General features: G+C 35.9%; 1 protein-coding gene across 10 annotated transcripts in view; it reads right to left on the bottom strand.

Moving 5' to 3' along the window:
* Srpk2 (SRSF protein kinase 2) overlaps positions 1-19,275 on the bottom strand; it is a 229,314-nt gene that overhangs the window by 120,875 nt on the left and 89,164 nt on the right. For 3 of the 10 annotated variants that reach the window (XM_048786159.1, XM_048786161.1, XM_048786163.1), the window contains exon 3: positions 10,637-10,700. The exons of 5 other annotated variants lie outside the window; for them this stretch is intronic. In XM_048786159.1, the coding sequence (XP_048642116.1) occupies positions 10,637-10,700 (64 nt within the window). Of the gene's footprint in view, positions 1-10,636; positions 10,921-19,275 lie in introns of those variants that run through there. 2 more of the 10 variants (XM_048786164.1, XM_015488369.2) reach the window with 2 other exon arrangements.

Raw genomic sequence — 19,275 nt, 5'->3', positions numbered from 1 at the left:
GATTAAGAATCAATAAATAAAATTATGATAGTACATTAATCCATATCATGAACTCAATCCTATGCAGCCTATTTAAATTAAACTATAAAAAATATGCTACTGCTGGGCACAGTGGCACAAGTCTGTAATACCAGTGACTGAGGAGGCTGAGGTAGAAAGATCCCAAGTTCAAATCCAGCCTCAGCAACATAGCAAGAACTTGTCTCAAAACAAAAATTTTTAAAAGGGCTAGGAATGTACCTCACTGGTAGAAAAATCTTGGCTCAATACCCAGAACAAAAACTGGGTGGGCCAGGGGTTAGGGGTAAGATTACTTTAAAACATAAGAATACTGTAGAAATGTACAAGAAAGCCAATTCCCAAACCACTGGTCATTATGATCTGGACTTCAATGTTGGTGATAGTTTCACTATTATACTACATCTGCTTTTACAGATCTACTTAGACTAAAACAAAAAAACTGAACTAAAAACAAAATAATGAATTATGGTAACTGCCCTTTAATGATAAAAGCATGTGCTTTATATAACCTTTTTAACTGAAATTTCTAAAATAAATAGCATTTCTTTCAAAATATATGAAAATGGTTACATTAACAAAATATAGTTAGATGAAAAGGTTTGGTTCTTCTTTTGGGAGAAATAATTTCTTCTTTTTTTTTTTTTTCCTTAAAGGCAGTGCTACTTTTTTTCCTTCACTTGGCTATCAGTAAACAAAGTTAAACTTGTTAGTCACTTTTAGTAGCTGACTAGGCAAATACCACATATCTGAGTGTGCATCTTACTATTCTCTAACATAACCTTTTACCCTGACTTCCATTTTCTCTGACCCCCGTTTCTGTTGCATTGTGGGTAGTCTTTCAACTAGCCACCATGTTTTTTCGGGAGTGGGGGACAGAAAATGAAGGAGAAATGAGAAAAGGATGAGGTGGCAGCTCTACAAAAAGAACACTATTCTACCTCTGTAATTTCTAAATTATTTCTAAAAGTATAAGTTTCTCAATGGTAGGTACTGAATATTTGCAAACAAAAGAATGATACTCAATTTGAGAAATCTGTATCTATAGGTAGCCCCTTCTCTTCCAAACAGCTAATATCTTATTAAACTGTGGTATCTTAGTATGTTCTTGGATCAGTGATCATGAGTGTTTGGCACATCTGAAAAGTTGCAGAGTTGTAGAGACCTGCCCCTCAGTGTGAAGTTTCACTTGTATGCCTTCAATCTATAGATAATGCTTAGGATTTGAAAATCCCTCACAATAAGTCTGTGAATCACATATTGTGAACCAATGTGCTATAGCACAGAAGAAAAAACATTTACTGTGAGCTGAATCTTAGTATTAGATACTCTATTTTTGAGACTGCACCACCATCAAATAGATTTGACATGAAAATCTAAACTTCCAACTTCTTTTAAAAAAAAAAAGCAGAAGAGCTGAGAAACCTTGGCCTGTATTTCCACACAGCAGTAATCAGCCAGAGCAGATCAGGAATCACTCATTTGCTATGGCCTTGGTAGGCAGCTGTGTTTGTGACCCTTTTGCCACACCTCTGATCTTTTAAAGTTTCCCAGAAATGCAATTATGGTTATGTGCAATGTACCCACTGTGGCACCATCCATGACACAGTGTTCAGAACTACATGCCAAAGAAATGAACCAAGCCATTAAGGGGCAAGTCACTCAATAACACATGTTCTGTACAAATTCTGTACACCAACAGTCTGTATGAATCCTACATTTCTGTGCTGCCTTTGTGGCCCTAATCTAGATCTCAAAACCACTGAGTATAGTCTAGAGCAGTTGCTGATAAATGCTGGATAAATTAATAACAAATATAATCTACTAAAATCAGTCTTGATTTTTTTCTAGCCCTAGTACATAAACGATTCAGCCACTCACATTTGTTCACAACAGTCCATGATAAATTTATCATAATTATGATAAATTCATCATAATCATAATCTTGAAGGCAAGACCATTACAAAGTAAAGAGGAGGTGCAAGTATTGGTACACAAAATGATATGAAGTGGTATCTGGGACTTGGTATTGAATCATACTGAATCACATATGGAAGAGGCTACTTCTTTAGTCCAAGGTTCTTTTGAGTCTAGCAAAAAGCAAGTCTCACTTTCATGCTAACATGTATTTACTCCCAATACTTGACAATTTAATTTCCCCTGTGAAAAGAAGAACATGTGGCTGAAGCATGAAGTCTTTATTAGACAACAGGATATAGACAAGATATGATAATCACTATTTTTACAAGGTAATGATACTGTTTCTCCATTTCTAGTAGAATACAAAGACTCCTTTTCAAAGATTAGGTTTTTAAAACATTAAAATTTGGGGGTATTTTACCACAATTAAATGTAAGCAAAAGGGCATGATATCAAGTACATATCGGTACAGTGTGGAGTGCAAATGTGACAAAAACCAACAAAGTGATACACAAAATGCTGACATTAGGGAACAGATGAATATGGCTTAATGTTGCCATTTTGGCAAATATATAAAGTGGTCAGATTTAATTTCCATCTTACATGAAAAAAAAAATGCAAAAAAGGTAACGTGTTAAACTACATTTTCATGGTGATTGAAAAACTTAACATTTGTAACCCTGACACTTGAAAATAGTTAACGTCAATTAATTTAATAATTTAATGATCTATGCCAGTACCATAGAAATACACAACAATCCATACCAAAAGTCTTCCCGCAAAATCTGTAACATGTTAACTGCAAATGATAATAACAGCTGTGACAAATGCTACCAAGGAGAGAAACATAGTCCTGGAAGAGCTTATAATAGGTGTAATCTGACCTAGGCAGGGCTTCCTTGAGATGGAGAATATAGAAACATAATCTGGAGCTGGGGTTGTGGCTCAGTGGTAGAGCACTTGCCTGAAATGTATGAGGCACTGGGTTCGATTCTCAGCACCACATAGAAATAAATGAACAAAATAAAGGTCCATCAATGTCTAAAAAAAATTTTTTTAAAAATAATAGAACTGTGAGACTGAACTGGGAAGACCAGGACCTTGGGGGCATAGGTGCTCACTGGTCCAGACAGAGTTTTACCTTTATCCAAAGAACCATGGGTAAATGCTTTTAAAAGCAGAGCGAGCCAGGCATGGAGGCACACACTTGTAATCCTAGCTACTTACAAGGCTGAGAGAAGTGGATCACAAGTTCAAGTCCAGCCCTGGGAAGCTGATGTCATCATGGCCTCAAAATAAAACATAAAAAAGGGCCAGGGATATAGCTCAGTGGTAAAGCATCCCTGAGTTCAATCCCTAAAATCAAAAATAAAACAATAAAACTTTCTTAAAAATTTTAAAAATAAATAAAAACAGGACTGAGGCTGGGGCTCAGTGGTGAAGCACTCACCTTGCACAAGCACGTGTGAGGCGCTGGGTTCGATCCTCAGCACCACATAAAAATGGATAAATAAAATAAAGATATTTTTAAAGTATTTAAAAAATAAAAACAGAATGACCAACTTAAATCTATGTTCTAAAAAGTTTGCTTTAGCTGTATTATAAACAATGCTCTGGATGAGCACTAGAAATCAGACAGAATCAAAATTTAAATTGATATCAAAGAGAATAATTTAAAAAGTACTACCTCTAAATCAAATAATGATCAACAGAAAGGCAGCTCAGACAATCGTGCTATTGGTTTTTTTAAACCTGAAATTAATCAACCTAAGATGGCCTACCCACTACCTCAGGGTTTGGGTTATCAAGCTTGGAGCTCAAAAGAGGGGGCTCCAAGGATGGAACAGCAAAGCACCAATAACTGATGCTCAGATTCTCTGAGCCTCAATCCCAGTTTCTAAACTGGGATTTTTCTTACATGTTTTAAGGTAACTTTCTAATAAGGTTTAACTGAGGGCTGGGATATAGTTCGGTGGTACAGCACTTACCCTGCATGCACAAAGCCCTGAGTTTGATTCCCCAGCACTTGGGGGAGAGGGAGTTAACTGAAGAAAGGTTTTGCTAATAAAACCAAACCAAATCTGAAAACTAATGTTAACATATATAACCTCTAGGACCTGAGATTACAATCAGCCCATAGGAAACCAGTACTCAGAAAACTACACCTACAGTCCTTTTCTGGTTAAATTTCTAATGCTGATCTTTGTGTAAGTCAGTGCCCAGAAACATTCCTCTGTTTCTTCTCCTCAAAATGGCCCAAACTCTGAGTGACGCTGGCACACAAACCAGAATGCTACAAGGAGAAAGAAGGAAAAGAAAGGAGGAAAAATATACAACACCAAGTTGGCAAAACCCTAGGGCACAACTGCTGGGAATACTGGCACATTCACTTTGAAAAACCAGTGATATCCAGTAAAATTCACCAACTACACTCCTAGGAATACACTCAAGAGAAATGCACACCCAGGTTCATTTACCAAAACACATACATACAGATGCGCATAACAGCACTATTACTAATAGCCATAAACTGCGAATATCCCCAACACCCATAAATAGTAAAATGAAAAAACTGAAGTATCCTCATACAATGAACACTGTAAAGCAATGAAACTGGATCAACTGTAACTACACGTAACATGGATATCTCTCACATAGATATCAGTGGAAGAAGACAGACCAAAAGCACATACAGAGGGTTTCTATTTACAAAACTGGTCAAAAACAGAAACTGCCAGTTATGATGAATGCCTGTAATTCTAGCTACTTGGGAGGCTGAAACAGAATTATCAAAAATCCAAGGTCAGCCTGAGCAATTTAGCAAGACCCTGTCTCGGAATAAAAAGGTCTGGGGATATAGCTCAGTGGTAGGTGCCTGCCTAGCATCTGCAAGGGCCTTGGTTTTATCCTCAGGACTAGGAAGAAAAAAGAGGGAGGAGGAGATTAAAAAAAAAAAAAAAAAGAATCACAAGATTAAATATCAAGAGCCTACAAATAAATATAGCAAGAAATCTTACTGACTATGTGTGGCAAAGACTTTTTAGGTAACCACACAAAAAGCATAAACTTAAAAAAATTTAAGCTGAATTTCAAAATGATTTTAGGATACATGTGTTTTCCCATATGTCTTCAATAAAATACTAATAAAAAATTAAATAAAAGCCGAACACAGTGGTGCACACACGTAATCCCAGCAGCTCGGGAGGCTGCAACAGGAGAATCACAAGTCCAAAGCCAGCCTCAGCAACAGCAAGGTCCTAAACAAGCAACTCAGTGAGACCCTGCCTCCAAATAAAATACAAAAAAGGGCTGGGGATGGCTCAGTTGGTATAGTGCATGCCTTGCATGCACAAGGCTCTGGGTTCAATCCCTAACATCACCACTCCCCAAAAAAAATGCTGAGAATGTGGCTCAGTGGTTGGGTGCCCTCTAGTTCAATCCCCAGTCCCCCACCCCCACCTCACCAATTAATAGAATAAAAGTAAAATAAGCATAAGAATTGAGTGGAGAAAGAACAACACAATCATCCACTGTGCCATCTCATTCTACCATTTAGGGGGAAAAAATCTGTGCTACAAGTACAGACAGAAAGGGAGCAATGGCAAAGTGTGGATTCAAAATTTGAACAATCGTTATTAATAAATGTTTGGCCTGGTCTTTGGGTTGGGAAGAGGGGGAGAATCTGAACAGAAAATAAAATCTTAGGCTTTCCTGCCACTAAGTACTTGCCACACAGACATGGAGAAAAACACACTTAACATAAGAGCAAATGAAGTAATGGACCCTTTTTTTTAATAGAACATCCTTCTTTCTTTAACTTGGTCCCTTCCTTTTTTTTTTTAAATTCTCTCCCTGCTACTTTCCTACTTTTCTCCAGGGTTTCTCTGTTTGCCTTCTGCATCTGTGCATCACTATCATATGTCCTTTGTCTCTTCACATAAGAAACTCCAAACAAGAAAAGGAATTAAAGTATACACATGAAAATTTCACAGGGTATGTATCTGAAATGCCCTTATATTGTGCAAGGAAAAATATAAAATCTTTATTACTTCTCACCAATCCTGTTTATTCAGCAGTGGTAAAATATAGGCCACAGTGTAATATTATGACCCTTTCTCCCTCTCCCTGTTTCTCCTCTCCTGAACAAGGCAGCTAGCAATTTGTGAACTCAGTATTTGCCAGCTATATGGGACAGTAATGAAATAGAGTATTTCTTATCTGTTCTAGCATAAAGGCCCACCCTTTATATTTAAATATATTGAACATCATCCCCACAACAACCACACAAAGAAATGATCCTGTTAATGTCTGTTTCCTAAGAAAATGCAAACCTACTGGGCCTTGTTACTTACTTATCAAATGTTAGCCAATTGTGCGCTTTACTGGTTACAGTATCAGTTTACATTTTAACAATAAGCAGATGGACACAAGGTTAAGTGTAAGAAACCCTCTGCTCACAAACTCCTCAGCTCTGCTTGGGTCTACCTAAATGGACTGGGAATGATAACTGAACATTCTGGGTTCAACTATTCCTTATTAAGAATTGTATACTCTTGTTAACAAGAGTTCACTGGAAAAGTAGCAATATAGTTTAACAAAAATGTTAGTACAGCATCATCAGGATCTTCTGGGATGATCTGTTAGAATCCTCCAATAGAAATTCCTTCTACACACCACACACAGGTTCAACTCTTGCTCATTCTCCTCCCTTCTTCCCTCTTCCTGTAAAGAACTTGGAGATGGAATCTGGACAGTTTAGTAAGAGATCACTACCTTTTTCCCACCTATTATGGCTATTACTATTCCTCCTCTTTCCCATCTGCTTGATCTCATAAGCCCCAGGAGTCTGCAGCTAGGGAAGGACAAAAATAAATAACAAAACTTGGCAACTTTTTTCATCAAATATTCAATTTATTATGATCAATGGAAGTACACAAGGGGGAAAAACTGCCCATCACCATCTTTACAATGTTTAAAATGCATTCATTCATTCAACTGGCACTCAATTTTAAGAATAAAAGAAATACTTGAGCACTTGGGGTGTAGCTCAGTAACAAAGTGCTTGCCTAGCATGGGCAATGCCCTGGGTTTGATACCATTTTGGGGGGGGGTGGGGGGAACTGTATGATTTACTCCTAAAATCTCCTGAAGGTACTCTCTTGCAGCAGATATGGCTTCCTCTTAACTGGCTTATAATGTATGTTTTGTTTTTTATTCATCATCAGGTATTTAGTTTTATTATTATTATTTATTATTAATTCAGTGAAGTTCTCTAATCTTGGGGTGGGGGTAGGGGACAGGAGTTACTGAGGATTGAACCAAAGTGTACTTTACCACTGATCTACACTATCAACCCTTTTATTTTAAGACAGGACCTCAATAAGTTGCTCAGTCTGGGCTTGAACTTGTGATCCCCTATCTCAATCTCCTGAGTTGCTGGGATTACAGGCAGGTACAAATGTTCCTAGCTTCTGCTCTTAATCTGAAAAATGAATAAGTTAAAATTTTTCCATTTTCAAAATATAAAATCAAAAACTAAACTGTGACTTTTTGTAAGCCCATTAATTTTGGCCTATGAGTCGACCATTCTAAACAGAAGTACTTAATTCATCCCCTACAAAATAATGCTCCATGGACTTCCAGTTTTATTAAAGCAAAAAACAAATTTCAAGGTGGTATTGAGATTTTCTAGGATAACATTATTTTCTAACTTAGCCCCCAAAACAAACTCCAAAATTCCATAATAATTTCACTTGAAATCATATTTTTATTTTTCAATGAAGGAGGTCTCAGAGTCTACAAAAATAAATTAGGTTTAGTTTTTATTTTGCTTTTCTCATTTTACAAAATTGCTTAAACAAAAATAATTCAACTAATACACTTCTCACAAGACTAGCAATTTCCTCTTAGGTTAAAAACATTAGTAAAACCATCACATCGCAGCTTCCATACATATTACATTTTGTATTTAGAAGTGTTATTTCTCTGCTTGGTTCCCTGAAATATCAAAAGATCATTCTGCATTGCAAAAACAAAATCAGCTGTGCTGAATAATGACTTTTGGTTTCACATAGCCAAGGAGCTTCTCCTCTCCTTTAAAAAAAAAAAAAAAAAGCCAGGTTTCTTTACCCTTTTCTCCAATAGATACACAGAAACACTGAAAATCCTAAACACCTTTAAGATGCAGAGGTTACCATGCCTGAAACTACTAATTTTAAGTTTTAAAAACAGTCAGCCAGGCATGACAACACACACTTGTAATCTCAGCAACTCAGGAGGCTGAGGCAGGAGGATTGCAAGCTCAAAGACAACCTGGGCAACTTAAGGAGACCCTGCCTCAAAAATTAAAAACACAGGCTGGGGTTGTGGCTCAGTGGTAGAGCACTTGCCCTAAGACAGTTGAGGCCCTGGGTTCGATCCTCAACACATTAAAAGAAAAGAAAAGAAAAGAAAAGAAAAACAAAGGAACAAAAAATAAAGGTTAATTTCTTTAAAAATTTTTTAAAAATAAAAAAGGTTGAGGCATACATCAGTAGTAAAGTGCTCCCTGAATTCAATCCCTAGTATCATAATAAATAACTAAGTAATAATAAGAAAGTAAGAATAGAAAACTTTAAGAGTCAGTGCAAAGACTAATAAATCTCTATAACATGATCACTTAGCTCACTAACTAGTGAGCTAAGAATTGAAGAGTGTGAGTAAATGCTTATGATACTGTGAGGTATGACAATACCAAGCAGGACATAGTGTTATGACATAAGTTTTCTAAAGAAACTTCAGATTCTTATTTTTCAAGTTCTTTCAAAAAAGCCAAGTGATCTAACTAATCATTATAGTATGACTTTAACAAAATGGAGGAATAAAAGATATTTTCTGTTTTTAATATACTTATATTAATAACAACTCCTGTGCTTACAAATGTTAGACTGATCCATAAGCTACATTTATCAGCATGTCACAAACACCTAAAATACCTTTAAGAACCTCCAAAATAATAAATAATAAAACAATAAAGTAAGCTCCACCAGAACTGCTTATAAAGTTATTGGCACAGTGGCTGATTTCTAAACTTTAAAGTCAGGACCAAATGTGTCCTGGCTTTCCTTCAAGTAACCACAAGAGCCTAAGCTAGTAAATAAAATCACCAAAATATATTAGAATATTTTCTTTTAACTTTACCCATTCCTAGTTCATGTCTCAGTAATACTCATCCATTCTGTTCCCCCCTCAATTTACCAAAAGAGAACGTGTGATACTACAGAAGGCTAACATGATCATTGCTGCCATCTCATTAAGTACATTCTTCCTAGCATCAAACTCTAACTCCACAGCTGCCACCTGGACAGTTCACTACTCCACTTTCTCCCCTCTCACCACCACCATTTTAATGGCAGAATATTCACAAGGCTGAAAACTGTTTTTCATCTCAGCAAACAGAATACTTAAAATCAGATGGTCGTCCACAAATCAGAAGTTAGAAACCACAAAAAAATAATTAAGTAACTAAACTTTTCTATTTTCAGTCTCCATAGAAAGCAGTAACATCTAATGATGCTAATAAATCTCTATAACATGATCACTTTGCCATCAAATCATCTCCTTCATAGACTAGTATACTTTAATTAAATACATTTTGCTGTGGTAGGTCCTTCAACTCCTATTTTTTTCCCAGGGGTTTTCCTGCATCATTCTCTAATCACCAAATTATTTCTCCATAACATTTTCTTTAATTTTAAATCTATGAACAAAAAAAGATAACCGTGAAAAATTACCATAGAAGAGATATATCAATACACCTTAAATACAAAACATCAACATTAAGTATAAACTGCTGGATAACCAAGAAAAAGATAAGCATCTCTGGTATGACCAAAAACCTCACATTAAAACATTATGTACTATACATGATTTTGGTAAATAGAAGCAAACACAGTATTTACATATCAAAATAGGGAACTGCAGACTCATTTCTGAGTTTAGATAAAAATATCTTAACTCTGTTTATAAGGCAAAATAGTTATTTTAATGAAATATCTCCTTACAGGTATAATCATATGATTGACAGGTAAAATAATTGCTTTAAAAATACTTCTGAGTCATTTTGTCCTTACCTGCAGGCATGAACCATTACTGCATGCAGTGACTGTTCCATTTCCTAGCACAGACTTGAAGAAGCATCATATCTCTCTTACAGAATGTGACTAATCTGTGGGTTTGCAATTCCTAAGCTATTTACAAATGGCACTCCCTTTCCACATAAGAAAATATTTGTTACAACCAAAAATCAAGTATTTTTAACCTAGATCTCTTACAAATAACCTTGGTAATTCTGTACAGCAACAACCTCAAAATACAGGAAGAAAATCCAACAGTAGTATTTCCTTAAAGAAAGCAAGATTTTTGTTTGTTAGATTATTTTGTAAAGCCTTCACAGCTGTCACACATGAACCAGCAGTCCGCCGTGTTATGGTGTGCATGCTGCAGCTGATTAGGCTTCACTATTTAAAAAAAAAAAAAAAAATCAATTAACCTTCGCAAAAGCAGAACCACTTCCCCAAATACACATCTTCAATACAGCACAATACCAGCATGCAGTACAATACGTTATGTAGCAAACTTGACAAGAAAAAAAAAATGTCCTGTTTGTTTCTTAGTAAGGCTACACCATTAATTGTTCATGCAAGAGATGTAGCTGTACCTTTCTGAAGAGGACGACTTCTCAGAGTTAACTGACATCAGCAGCTCAATCTTCTGCTTGATTTCTGGAAAAATCAGAAAATATTCACAACCAAGATTGCCTGCCCTTGCTTCCAAGCTTTATATCAAGAGATTTTTCTTCTCTAATCCCTTTTGTTCCGAATGAGGCCACAAGATTCACAGTACTTCTGTTAGGACTGGGATTCAATGGTGCTATAAAGGGAAAAAGCTCCAGAGGCATCAGGCCTTGCTAAACTATGCACATGACTGTTTATGAAAGCAGGAAGTACCATTTCTTTTAAGCAGAGGGGTGTTTTCTTTTTTAAGGTAGAACTTACATGGTTCTAAAAGATGATTTTAAATTTAGCAAATTATAATAAAAACAAAAAATGCTAACATCAGAATTTAACATACTGGATTAATTTGAGAAGCATGGATAATAATGTTTCTGACTATAGTGAACAAATATGCAACCCTTGGCTGCTTCTATTTCACTAGCCCTAAAAAATATGGCTCAGTGAATCATTTTTGTCACTTAAGAATGAAATATTAAAACAGAATTCCAATTTAACAATTAAAAATGCTCAACCTTTGTTAAAATTTCTTGGTTTTCATTAAAGCTATATCTAATATCTAGTCCCCAGCTCCTTTAGAAAAAGACTTGTTATTTTACACCTTAATTTTCCCCTCCTCCTTCACAGTACAGTACAAGTGAACAGCAACACCCAGTTACCGAGCAGAGATAACATTCTTGTCCTTTTAGGAAAGGACTGGCAATGCCACCTACAACAGAAAAGTAAGCACCAGTTCAATTTAATTAAAAGATAATTGCTCATACTGATTTGGAAAGGAGATAACAGATTAAAAGGGAAGAGTGAAAATAAAGAGGGAGAATAAAGAGAAAAAAAAAAACGCTTCCTTTAAAATACCAACGACTGATCTAGTGCTCATAATTTTAAGTGAATAAAATTAACACGATCTTATTATTTTTTGTGCAAGTCTGTTTTCCTATTCCTAAAAAGTATTTCTAACTGCATTTTAAAAATTATGTTTTCATAATAAAGACTTCACATACTAAAAATAAAACACAGTGCCACTGAAATACTAAGAAACAGTCTCAGAATTTCAAAGTAGAACTCAATTATTTTTCCTTTTTTAATTTTTAGAGATAAACTAATTATGATCTTTAAAAAATGAAATCAAAGTGGAATGAGAAAATTTAAAGGAAAAAGGAATAACATGCATAAAATGCAATGGACTTGTGGAGGAATATCCTCTCGATGTTATTTATAATGAGGTTTTTCCAATTGTTTAAGCTTATTTTCATCCAGTGGGCATTACAGAGCTGGTAACTACCGGGATGAGAACGAAACTTACCTTGAACATGCTAAGGTGGATTACAGAGCTGTACACATGATACCATGGTGAACATTCAGTAAAGACCCCTTCTCTGGCACTGTCCTTCTGCCCCATACTAAAAAGAACAGACTGTTTAAGCGCTCCAGCTCTGCATTGGATTTAGGAACAGGCTTTTCCATGATTTTTAAAAACATGACCTTGGGGAGATTACATAAACTCCAAAAGCCTTTCTCTCCTCCTCTGTAAAATGGGGATAATTCCTACTTGAAAGGCTGCTGTGAGGATTTATTGAAAGAATCTATGAAAAGTTCAATAAGTATTGTGCTAGGCATGTGGTAAGCCCTCCTTGCCTATTATTCCGCAGTGCCTATTGCCCTCACTATTTACTGAATGAGTCAATGAAGTATACAAGGTCTGCCCAATTTTAAATAGCTTTCCCTAGTTTAAATTCCCCGCCCCCTTATAATCAACCTCAACATAAACCTTTTTTTAATCACTTACAGTGTTACTGTATGTGGAAATTTAAATTTAATCTGTAGCTCTAGACAATTATTCTTACTTTATCAACTAGCTACTTTGAAAATAAGATTACACTTAAATCCATCTTCATTGTGACTATTTTTTTATTCCAAAAGGATAAACAGTTCATATTTCAGTATATTTATATAAAATCAGTGCACTTAAGATTAAAAAGCCCAAGATTAAATTACACAGCTCTATTGACATTTATGCTCATCTTGTAAACATTAAGAAGAAAAGTTCAAGCTATAAACCATTTTATGGCTAGTCACTTTGGGAACCAAAGAGAATTCTAATAATACATGAAAATGATTCCAACATTATTTCTGCCAAAGAGTCAGATTTGTTCAGAGTTCCAAAAGAATTGGAAGACTCAGGAACGTCGACAAATACTGTATCAATATCATATCCCGTGAAACATATGTATTCCATCTAACTATCTATACTCTCCCTTAGTATGTTATTCCCCACATTCATTAAGAATTTCAGGGTGTAGGATTTTGTAGCTCAGTGGTCCAGCACTTGCCTAACACATGTGAGGCACTGGGTTCAATCCTCAGCACCGCATAAAAATAAATAAAATAAAGTTGTCCATTTACAACTAAAAATAAAATAAGAAAGATTTTCATTTTACTGACTTCAATTCCACACAATATCCACCAAAATCCTGGGAGACTCATATCCATACTGCACTGACGAACCTTGGCATCCTCAATCTATGGTCTTCTGAACCTCCGTATCACCTGAGTCACCCATTCCTATGGCTATATTTAGCACACCCTCTTATACATACTACAAATATTTTCCTCCAATTAGTTATTTTTCAATTTTATTAATTACTCCCAGGGTAAGATCTGGAACCCTATACTCTATTTTTCTGCAATTAAGTCAACAAATCCTTTTCTTTATAAGTTCTAGTCTCCTATTAAACTTGGAAGACCTTCTCCACATCAAAAATTTTTAATGTCCTATTTTATGATAACATTCTGCATGTATCCTTCTAGAATTTATTCTGGTCCAAGAATTGATATAGAGGTCCAGTCTGCTTTTATAAGTCACATTTTAAAACCATACACCACACCCTACCCTCACAATTTTAAAGGACTCTCTTCACCACCACTCCTTGGTTCTTCCAAAGCAGCGGTCTTACCATCTTACAATTAACCATTAATTTAACCATCCACCATCTTCATTTATACTTTTAGACCACTTAATTTTTTAAAAAATGTTTATTCACCTAATGTTTCCCTGCATCTTTCATCTGCATTCCCTCTACTATCTACCCACCACACTGCTATACTACAAAATGCTTGCCAGTACACTGATCAGCTCCTTCTGTATCTCGCCATCTTTAATCAATCCTTTACCACTCCCCTGATGATGCCATTCCTACTCTCACCTAAAGACCACACTTTCTTGCCAGGTACAGTGGTGCACACCTATAATCAACTTGGGAGATCTGAGGCAAAGAGGCTCCCAAGTTCAAAGCCAGCCCCAGCAACTCAACAAGACTCTATTGTCAAAATAAAAAGGGCTAAGGAATAGCTCAGTGGTAAAGTGCCTCTGGGTTCAACCCCAGCACTACCTCCTCCTTCCCGCCCCGCCCCCACCAAAAATAAAACAAAACAAAAAAACAACTTACTAATTGAACACAAAAAATAAGCAAGTGATTCCTGTGTATGTTGAATAAACATTTTAATTATGGTTAATCTGATTTAGTTATAGAATTTTGATTTCAATTTCAAGATAACATTATAGGAAATTATTTTTAATTGGAAAAAATTATGAATTTTATTTTCTATGTTGCCCAGGCTAGCCTTGAACTCCTGGGCTCAACCAATCCTCCCGGTCTTCTTGCCTCAACTTCATGAGTAGCTAGGACTACAGGTGTAAGCCACCTCACCCAGCTAAGGTTTATTCTTTTAATCCCTTTGTTTTTATGATTCTTCTCATACTCTAGGTCCTTTACATGATCATCATCTTCCACTTAGTCCTTAAATGCTGGTCATACTGGTAGGACCCTCTAAGTCATTCACCAACCCTTCTATTAAAAAAAACCCTTGATTAAAAAAAAAAAAAAACAACCAAATGACACTGATGAAGATCATACATGAACTGCTAACCCAATATACTGCTACAACCCAAAACAACACATCCTCCAATCTCTACTAGACATTTTCTTCCAGTCACTGAATGCCTTAAACACAATGTCTACAAATGAATTCATCATTTCTCAACCTTATGTTACTCTTTATAGTTCTGTGTGTGTGTGTGTGTGTGTATATATATATATGTGTGTATGTGTTTGCACAGGCACACTCAAGGGATTAAACCAGGGTCTTGGCACTCTATCAATGGGCTCCACCCCCAGCCCATACCCTTTGTAGTCTTCAACTCAGTATACTGCATCGCCACTGCCCTTCCAAGCCACAAATTTCTGAAGAATCCCAGGCTAATCCCCTATCTTTAGGGGGATATAATTTCCACGTTCTCCCTTTTTTATATATTGAACGTTAGTGGTAGTTCCAAAATACATCAAGCTTTTTCATACCACTAAATCTTTTGTTATACAGTTTCCTCTTCCAGAAATGTCACTATCAAGTTCATCTCCCTTACATACCCAACTACTTTTCTAACCTCAACCTCAAATGCTACTTCCTCCTAAATGTCTTCCCAGATAGAAGACCTATTCTGCCCCTCTATATATTGTAAATACTTGCATTACACAATTACTAAAACATACCATTTTTTTAACTGTTAGCTGCCTCAAGGAATGGGACTGAGTTCCCATTTCAATTCACAGAATCAGACATATCAGACACTTCATAGTCTTCTTAGCCAGTTCTAGTAAATCTAATTAGTATTAAAGTTACAATCTACCTAAGCTAGTTTACTTTTCCTTAAATGTACACTTCTATATATGCACAGCTAAAGCACATGAATTTATAAAGGAAAAACCTGAAAAAAAAATACAAATAACTGGAGTCAGACACATTTTTCAACTTTTTCAAAAGATTATTGTCTCTGAGACCTAAGGCTAAATTTTCACAGACCCTAGCAATCCAAGCAAAACATTCTGCATTCTTTTAAAACATTGTTATGTATCTCCAATCGATTAAAATCATCACTGATTAAAACAACTAATTGGTCTGTGACACCATATTCTTACACATCACCTTATATGCCATTAAAAGAAAAACCAGTTCAAATTCCCCCATTCAATCTCTTGTACCCAACCCACAGACTTTCCTATGATACCCTTTTGTTCTTATTTTCCTTCACACCTTAAGAGACACTCAAATTTCATGTGACAACAAATAGTTTAACTCTTTAGTTAATGGCTTCCAATCTCTAATATGTCCTTTTCCGTTATGTAACACACTGAGGTTTAAGACCTCTGTATTAGGACTAGGAGTTTCAGAGCTGAGACAATTCCCAAGAACGCTGACAGAAGGTGGCAAATAACCAGTAAATCCTGTCAGATGAAGTCCAATAAAGATAGCACCACAGGGGCTGGGGATGTGGCTCAAGCAGTAGCGCGCTCGCCTGGCATGCGTGCGGTCCGGGTTCGATCCTCAGCACCACATACAAACAAAGATGTTGTGTCCGCCGATAACTAAAAAAAATAAATATTAAAATTCTCTCTCTCTCTCTCTCTCTCACTCTCTCTTTAAAAAAAAAAAAAAGAAAGAAAGAAAGATAGCACCACAAAGGTGCTAACATCCTAGGAAAGGGAATCAGGCAATCCTGAATCCACCCAGAATTCTGAGTGTTGGTAGCATAAGAAACATGAATGTGGGCTGGGGCTGTAGTTCATTGGCAGAGCCTAGCACATGTGAAGCACTGAGTTCAATCCTTAGTATCACATAAAAATACACAAATCAAATAAAGGCATGCTGTCCATCTACAACTACAAAAAAACAAAGAAAGAAACCTGGGCACCATGGACATGATATGATCCTGTATCATCTCCACCACTACACATCTAAGTGTGGCCCCTGACCTTTTGTAGAATCTGAAAAAATATAGTTACTATGCAGACAGTTCTACCTAAATTCTGACAAATGTAATAAACTTCCTTTCACTTGCCAGATTCCTTATATAATCATTCACAAATTTGATTTTATTTGGGATGTACATAACAAAGGTTTTTAAAATTTAATTGCTGCTTTATATTTATGAGGAGTCATTTTGGACTACAAGGAACACATGTGCAAAGGAAACTCAGATGATAGGGTAATAAAGCAAAACTATGAGTTAATGGGAAAGTGCCACAGGAAACCTCCAAACAAGGATCTTCTTCAGAAGGCAGGGAAGCTCTTAAAACTTAGTTTTTTGTTACTAGGTACTCAATGGGATTTCTCTCTACCATTATGCTCCACCATTCTAGGATTATAATATGACCGACTCCAATTCCATTTCTCTACTGCCTCAGGATGCACACTGATGGCCTAGGAGTATCTTTGAAGGGCTTCCACTGAAATGCAAAAAGCCTGCTTTTGGGGTTTTTCTGACTCTCATGTCAAATCTTCAATGCTACCTTCAGGAGCCAAGATTTAACATCCTGACTCAAAACTCCAGAGACAAATAAGAGACCCTTCACAAAAAAAGAAAAAATAAAGCAAGTCCTATGAGATATCTAAGAAGATTTATAATTAACTCACCAACTTCTCCAAAGGTCATTCTAACCTAAAAGGGATACCCTTGTTTTTGTAGCATTTATTAAAGTCTCTGTTATGACAATACACAGAAAAGCAAAAATTGTACAAACATAAAAATAACATTAATAAGATAATCATTCAAACAAATGTCTCTGATTATCACTAGCCTTTATCCCCACTCTTCAAACCATTCTTTGTCAAGTCTCTCAGGGATCGGCAAACATTCCAACAACTCAGCAAAATGCAAATCCAGAATAAAGTGAAAACTTAAAATTTGTAAATAATGTAACATTTGATGAAAGGAATAGAAAATACTAAAGTTAGGCTAGAATCCCAGGGGGAAGAGGGGAAACAAGGACAATAATATGCTAAGTGCCTCAAGAATTGGGGGTGGGAGAGGTTAGGTGGGCACTAGGGATCAAATCCAAGGCTTTACACATGCTAGGCCAATTAGACACATCCCCAGCCCAAGAATGATAATAATTTTTTTAAGAGAATTATAATTACTTGATTAGCAGGGCTGAAAGAAGAAATAAAACCTTTACATATTTACAAAATAATCTTCATTATGACTGCATTATAACCAAAAAGACGTCCAATCATATTGTTATACAACATATCATTCTTTAATTATTATGATATAAATGCCCAAAACAATCAACACTTGATATATTCTTTGTTCATTTTAACAAATCAGTGCACATTTTTCAACTACAACTTAAATTTTGTTAAATAAACAATCCTGAAATTTTTATATCCTTTTTCAAAATAAATTCCCAATGTCATTCCCTTTTGTAAAAATAGCCTTTTTCCATTACCAATTTTCCTCCTGCTATAAATCCAAAACAGGATTGTATTGCTGAACATGGTAATAATGTATTTACTCTAAACTACAATGGAATGGGGATGGAGATAAGGGAGAAGGAAAAGGAGGTAGTCTCAAACTGGTTAAGGTTCAGATTTAGGAAGCCAGGCACTGTGGCACATGCCTGTAATCTCAGTGGCTAGGGAGGCTGAGGCAGAAGGACCTTGAGTTCAAAGCCAGCTTCAACACCTTAGTGAGGCCCTAAGCAATTCAGCTAGACACCGTCTCTAAATAAAATATTAAAAAGGACTGGGGATGTGGTTCAGTGGTTCAGAGGCCCTGGGCTCAATCCCTAGTACCAAAAAATAAGTTTCTGATTTAAAACTTCTATAAGGCAGCTTCTATGCCACTTATCAGAAACTTCATTTACTAGAGGAAATGTTTTTCTGTCACTTTTTAAATTGTTATCCCGAGTATAATTTATAACCCAAGAGAAATACTAGTTTAAAAACTTTGCTATTTATTTCTAAATTCTAGTCCAAAAAAAAAAAAAAGGTGTGACTGAAAGCCAGCAAGCCGGTGAACAGAGAAACCCTTGTTTAGATTGTCTATGCCATCCCAGACCTCACATCAGTCAGCCTAAACACTATATTGGATATGTTAAAACTTTTCAGTTCATCAGACAGTATTTATTACTAGTGTTTTGGTACTGTAGAACTCTGAGAACTAAATATGAAAAATACAGTAAAGTACAAAAATAGAAATGGTTAAATAAATCCCCAGTTTTATTAGCCTTACCATCATCACACTGTAAGCAATGAAATGTAATAAAACTAATCCCGGAAAACTGTTACAGGTTTCTCACCACTGCAAAGTATCATTAATAGTTAATCTAGCCTCTCAACAGAACAAAGGCACTCTAACCCTACTAACTGTTGGTAAGACAAAGTAACACAAGTGAGGTGACATTCTATGCTCTACTCACTATGAGGCCAAATTTTAAAGCTTCCTCTGCAAAACTCTCATATCATTTGCATATTTCTCATATACAAATTTTAGGAATGAAATCACAGAGAATAAAGGCAAGCACTGTTTAATTTAGACAGTTTTTCATATTAGATTTTAATAGACAAATTACTTTGTTCTCTAATACAGTGATTCACAAAGTCACAAATTAAAATATTTTCAACTTTTGCATATAAAGGACTGTGGCGCTGGGGATGTAGCTAAGTGATAGAGCAAGCACTTAGCACGTGCAAGGGCCTGGGTTCAATATCCAACACCCCCCCCCCCCCC

Source organism: Marmota marmota, unplaced genomic scaffold (genome assembly GCF_001458135.2).
Source record: "Marmota marmota marmota unplaced genomic scaffold, marMar, whole genome shotgun sequence".
In the NCBI taxonomy this organism is placed as follows: Eukaryota; Metazoa; Chordata; class Mammalia; order Rodentia; family Sciuridae; genus Marmota; species Marmota marmota.
The sequence above is the reverse complement of the archived record's forward strand: the minus strand, read 5'-3'. Positions and strand labels throughout refer to the sequence as shown.